This window comes from Octopus bimaculoides, chromosome 4 (assembly GCF_001194135.2).
Source record: "Octopus bimaculoides isolate UCB-OBI-ISO-001 chromosome 4, ASM119413v2, whole genome shotgun sequence".
Classification (NCBI taxonomy): Eukaryota; Metazoa; Mollusca; class Cephalopoda; order Octopoda; family Octopodidae; genus Octopus; species Octopus bimaculoides.
The window spans coordinates 17,253,967-17,258,982 of NC_068984.1; the positions used below are offsets into that span (position 1 = coordinate 17,253,967).

Genomic DNA, 5,016 nt, shown 5'->3' on the forward strand with positions numbered 1-5,016 from the left:
TATATAAATAATGGGCTTCTTTCAGTTTCTGTCTACCAAATCCTCTTGCAAGGATTGGGATAATAGTAGAAAGCACTTGGTCAAGATGCTGTGCAGTGGGATTGAACCCAAGACTTCATGGTTAGGAAGCATGCTTCTTATTCACACAACTACACCTGCAGTTTATTGGAAATGGCTTTAATCCTTTCAAAACCAGCCCACTTAAAATAGGCTCTTTTAAAGGGTTGAAACTTAAATTTTAAGTCTTGGACTGAAATATCAACATTACATGAAAAGTAACATAGAATTTGAATGTGTGAAAAGTTTAAGTCGCTTATTTCACTCAATCTCTCATAATTCTGAATTATTTTGAAAACTAATTCACAAAAGAATATATTCTTGCTAAAAATATTAGCTTCAAATTTTGGTACAAGGCCAGCAAGTTCGGTGGGAATAGGGGTAAGTCAATTGCATCATCCCAGTGCTTAACTGGCAGTTATTTTATTGACCTCGAATTGGTTGAAAGGCAAAGTCACCCATGGTGGATTTTGAACTCAGAACATAAAGACAGACAAAATGTTGCTAAGCTTTTTGCCCGGCGTGCTAACGATTCTGCCAGCTCACCACTTTATGCTTGTTAAAAATATTAGCACTAAAAAGGTAACAGACATATTACATCATACTGATAACAGAATGAACAAGAGCACGCAGAGAGTGCAAACCTGTGCCAAAGCAATACCAACGTCCTCTCAATGATTAGCCAGATATGATTTTTGAAAAGATACTATCTGAAATAAACTCGACTGCTCTTACAAATGAGAATACTAAAAATAAACCCGACCGCTCTAAAAAATTAAGTAAAAAAACAGGAAAAATAATCCGGAATCCTTGTCCAGTACCAAATCAATCCCAAAATCTAACCAGTTCATGCCAGTCATGAGGCCAAACATTCCTGAAAGTTTCATCCGAATCCATCCAGTGCTTCTTGAGATATCTTGTCCACAGACAAACAAACAAAGAAACAAACATAACTGAAAACAATATCTCTGCCTTTGCTAAGGCAGAGGTAATTATAATAGTGTTAGATGAGGCACAGTTAAAATGTTGGGTAGAGAACAAAGGTGCAGTAAGAGAGTGCTTCCTTATAGAATTGATAGATTTATTTGCAATGGAATGGTGGATGATGGAGATTTGAGACAAAACACCATCACAAATATGAAAGAAATACTCCATGGTGTATCTTTTTTTGCTTTTATTTTTTATTTGCTTTGGTCATTGGATTGCAGTCATGCTGGGGCACCACCTTCAAGGGTCTAGTTGAAAAATATAATCAGCCCCAGGACATATTTTTAAAGTTTGGTACTTATTCCATCAATATCTTTTTCGCCAAACCTCTAATTTACAAGGACATAAACAAACCAACACTGGTTGTAAAGAAGTTAGGGTGCAAACATACACACACACACACACACACACAGAGCAAGCTTCCACACAGTTTCCATCTACCAAATTCACCCACAAGGCTTTGGTTGGCCTGGGCCTATAGTTGAAGACACTTGCTCAAGGTGCCATGCAGTGGGACAGAACCTGAAACCACACGATTGCAAACTGTGATTCTTAACTACACAGCCATACCTGTACCTATTTCTGATTTACAAGAAATGAAATATCAATTGGGTTTAGAAAAGGGACCAGGTTTCGTTGATAAAATCTTTGTGATATTGTAAGACCATTGGGAAGGGTAAACACTATCATGTGTAGGAAATTACTTAAATTTGATGTTAAGGAAATGAGGTGATATATGCACTATTTATTCTTTGTAATAAGCCATGTTTGACTTTTATAGCTACTTAATATTATTAAACATGACCAAATGTCTGTTAAAATATCTGGAGGAATTCTTTTCATGAAAAACTTGGATGCCATATTGGAAGAGCAAATGAGAATAGGGCTACATATAGCTTTTTGTTCAAATTATAAATAAACTTGTGACTTCTACAATGGGTTCAATGGATTTAGTTGTGTTACATGAAAGTTAACTAACTAAAAGGAGAATGATTACTATAGTGGTGAAGTATCCTTAGGCACACCAGATTTATTGGAATGGAATGAAGAAATTGACAAAACAGTATTGGAAGAATTGTGAGAAAGTTTTGGATTTCATCAAATAACTCTGAATATATTTCACAAGAAAAAAGTTTGGCTAGGCAATTTGTTTACAGCACTAAGTCAAAAACTTGTAAATACCAAATGAAACAGCTTTGGCCTTTACCTTCTTATTTTTCTTTGTAGTCTGCACACAGTAAGCCAATAAAAACCAATAAAATAAAAGATAAGTATCCATGCAAAATCAATACAAGAAAATAAGTGAAATCATTGTATTGAATTACTTTTGTAGAGAAATTTTTTCTCTTTCTTCATAGTAAAGATCTAAGAGATATTGTACTTCGTCTTGGATCTATTCATCCATCAAATGAAATTATCACTTTTTCAAACATATGCTATATTTAAAACAGCAACTGTATTTTACATATCAACAATTTTTTTATACACAACTATAAATTCTTTTTTAAGTTAGCAGCCATGATAGTTCTTTTTTCATCAATGACATGAAAATAGTAAGAAACTTTTATTTAGAAGAGAAATTTCAAAGAAGCTTTTTAAACTGCATGTTTATTCTTTGTCTGTATATTTTTCTTGAAAAACTAAATTATTTTGCGTTAAAAAAAAAAAATGTTAATATGTTATATGTAAATATGTAACAGGTTCAGATATTTTGTTATGACTTCTGTTCACAGTGTAAGTATTTAAGCGGAATAAAACATACTTTTTAAAAGAGTTGGCAATAAATTGAAAATGTTTGGATAAGTTTCATGTATGATGCAAAATAAGCACTTGACTATTGAGTGAAAATGTTGCACATGGAAAATGATCCATTGAAATAAATTTTATCATTTTAATATTTAGGTTAATGTAGTTTTTGATCATTATCGTGAAATATGATATTTAAACTTGAAGAATTTTAAAGTTAAAAATGATGATGTAAAGAAAAATAAGGACTTGAACAATGAATATGATGCTTATATTTTAAAGAACTGCTTAAGTATTTCATATAAAATTCCATTAAACAAGAGTTTAATTTTCTTTAAAAGAAATTTTAATTGTGATAACTTTACAAACAAGCACATAATTGAGGTAAAAATTAGGAGTGAAAAATAATTGGACACAATTAATAAATAAATAAGAATGATATGTAAAAAAATAAATATTATATCAAAATCTTCAGAGTTAATTGTGTTAGAATTGATGAGTTCTTTAAAATAATAAAGATAAGTTCTATGATTGAGATATAAAAAATAAATAAAAGTACATAGAAAAAGAAAAAAAATACAAAACAACAAAACAAAACAGCATTACCTGCCATGTTTCTTATTAGATTTGGAAAATAATATTTCGTTTCAAACTGATTGGAAGTAAGGAAACAAATGAAATACTGTATGGAAGCTACAGTGGAATAGGAAAATCTTTATCAATGAAGAATTCACTCAGCTTTCTTACATGTCACTGGTATTTGCAACAACAGGAAGTAGCAAAAACATCCCATGATTAACTTTTACTTGTTCTTATATAAGTTGATCATATTTTATTTTATTTTTTTTGTTTAGTTGTTGTTGCGAACAGTTCTGACTTTCTTTCATTCATTTCATTCATGCCGTCGTTCATTGAAATGGTTTCTTTAATTTCTTTATTGTCCATCAAAGAAATAATGCATTGTTTCATTAGGAGAAGAAGAATCTATAGGCAGATACTGATTGTCATCTGATGTACATGGATATAAAAAGACATTGAAGAGATAATCAGGAAATTTCCACTAATGAGTTTCAGCCGTTTGTGCACGAACCTGTCTTGATGTAAAGCTGCTCTGTACATATGCTGTGTGTGTGTGTGTGTGTGTGTGTGTGTGTGTGTGTGTGTGTGTGTGTGTCTGTCTGTGTGTGTCTGTGTGCGTGTGTGTCTGTGTTGAGAGTGCTTTTACATCATCAACAATTAGATTCCCTTGCATTCTGATTTTCCCTTCTGTCTTCTGTGTAGGTGTGTGGGCTTTACATATATATATATATATGTATATATATATACATATATATATATATATATATATATATATATATATATATATATATATATATATATATATATATATATATATATATATACACACACACACACACACACACACACACACATACATATATATAGATTTGTGTGTGTGTATGTAGATCTATCTACTTCTCTTTATATGTACATGTACACATACATGCATGTGTATACACACACGCAAACATAAAGATACACGTACATGCTTCATATACATGTATACAGATACACACACATACAAACGCACAGGGACATACGTAATGGGTTGCTGTAAAGGTTTATGTACCTAAGAACACTGAATCTGCACTGAACAAAGGCCATAATACGAATTGTAGAATGAAAATAAGATTTACTATCAATAAATTATTATCAATAATACTGACAGTTTACTTCAAAGTTTTTACTGATTCTGGCTTCTCAAAACAGTACTTAGTAAAATGAAATTATCCTTAGATATAATGACAGTTTGGTGCAGAGAAGTGGAAGTCAGTGAAAGTGGGAAATATGAAAGGAAAAAGAGAAGAGGTGCAAAGCCTTGATATAGGCTTGATGTAAACCAAAGGGATGGTGGTGTCAGGAGAGAAGATATTTATCATTAGGTGCAGGAGTGGCTGTGTGGTAAGTAGCTTGCTTACCAACCACATGGTTCCAGGTTCAGTCCCACTGCATGGCACCCTTGGGCGAGTGTCTTCTTCTATAGTTTCAGGCTGACCAAAACCTTGTGAGTGGATTTGGAAGACAGAAACTGAAAGAAGCCTGTCGCGTCAGGAATTTTCAATGGCCGGATAACTGAAGAGATGCTGGTGTGGGCTCCCACCCCGGCATCCGAAACTTGGAGTTTTATCATGGCTACCGAATAAGTGTCACATATTTTTACAGATA

The 5,016-nt window shown here is 32.6% G+C and overlaps 1 protein-coding gene across 1 annotated transcript in view; it reads right to left on the minus strand.

The window, feature by feature from the left end:
- Positions 1-3,592, minus strand: part of LOC106875191 (uncharacterized) — an 11,809-nt gene extending 8,217 nt beyond the window's left edge. The window contains exon 1 of the mRNA XM_014923230.2: positions 3,397-3,592. Within this exon, the coding sequence (XP_014778716.1) occupies positions 3,397-3,403 (7 nt within the window). The 5' untranslated portion in view covers positions 3,404-3,592. The remainder of the gene's footprint in view (positions 1-3,396) is intronic.
- Between the last annotated feature and the right edge of the window lie 1,424 nt (positions 3,593-5,016).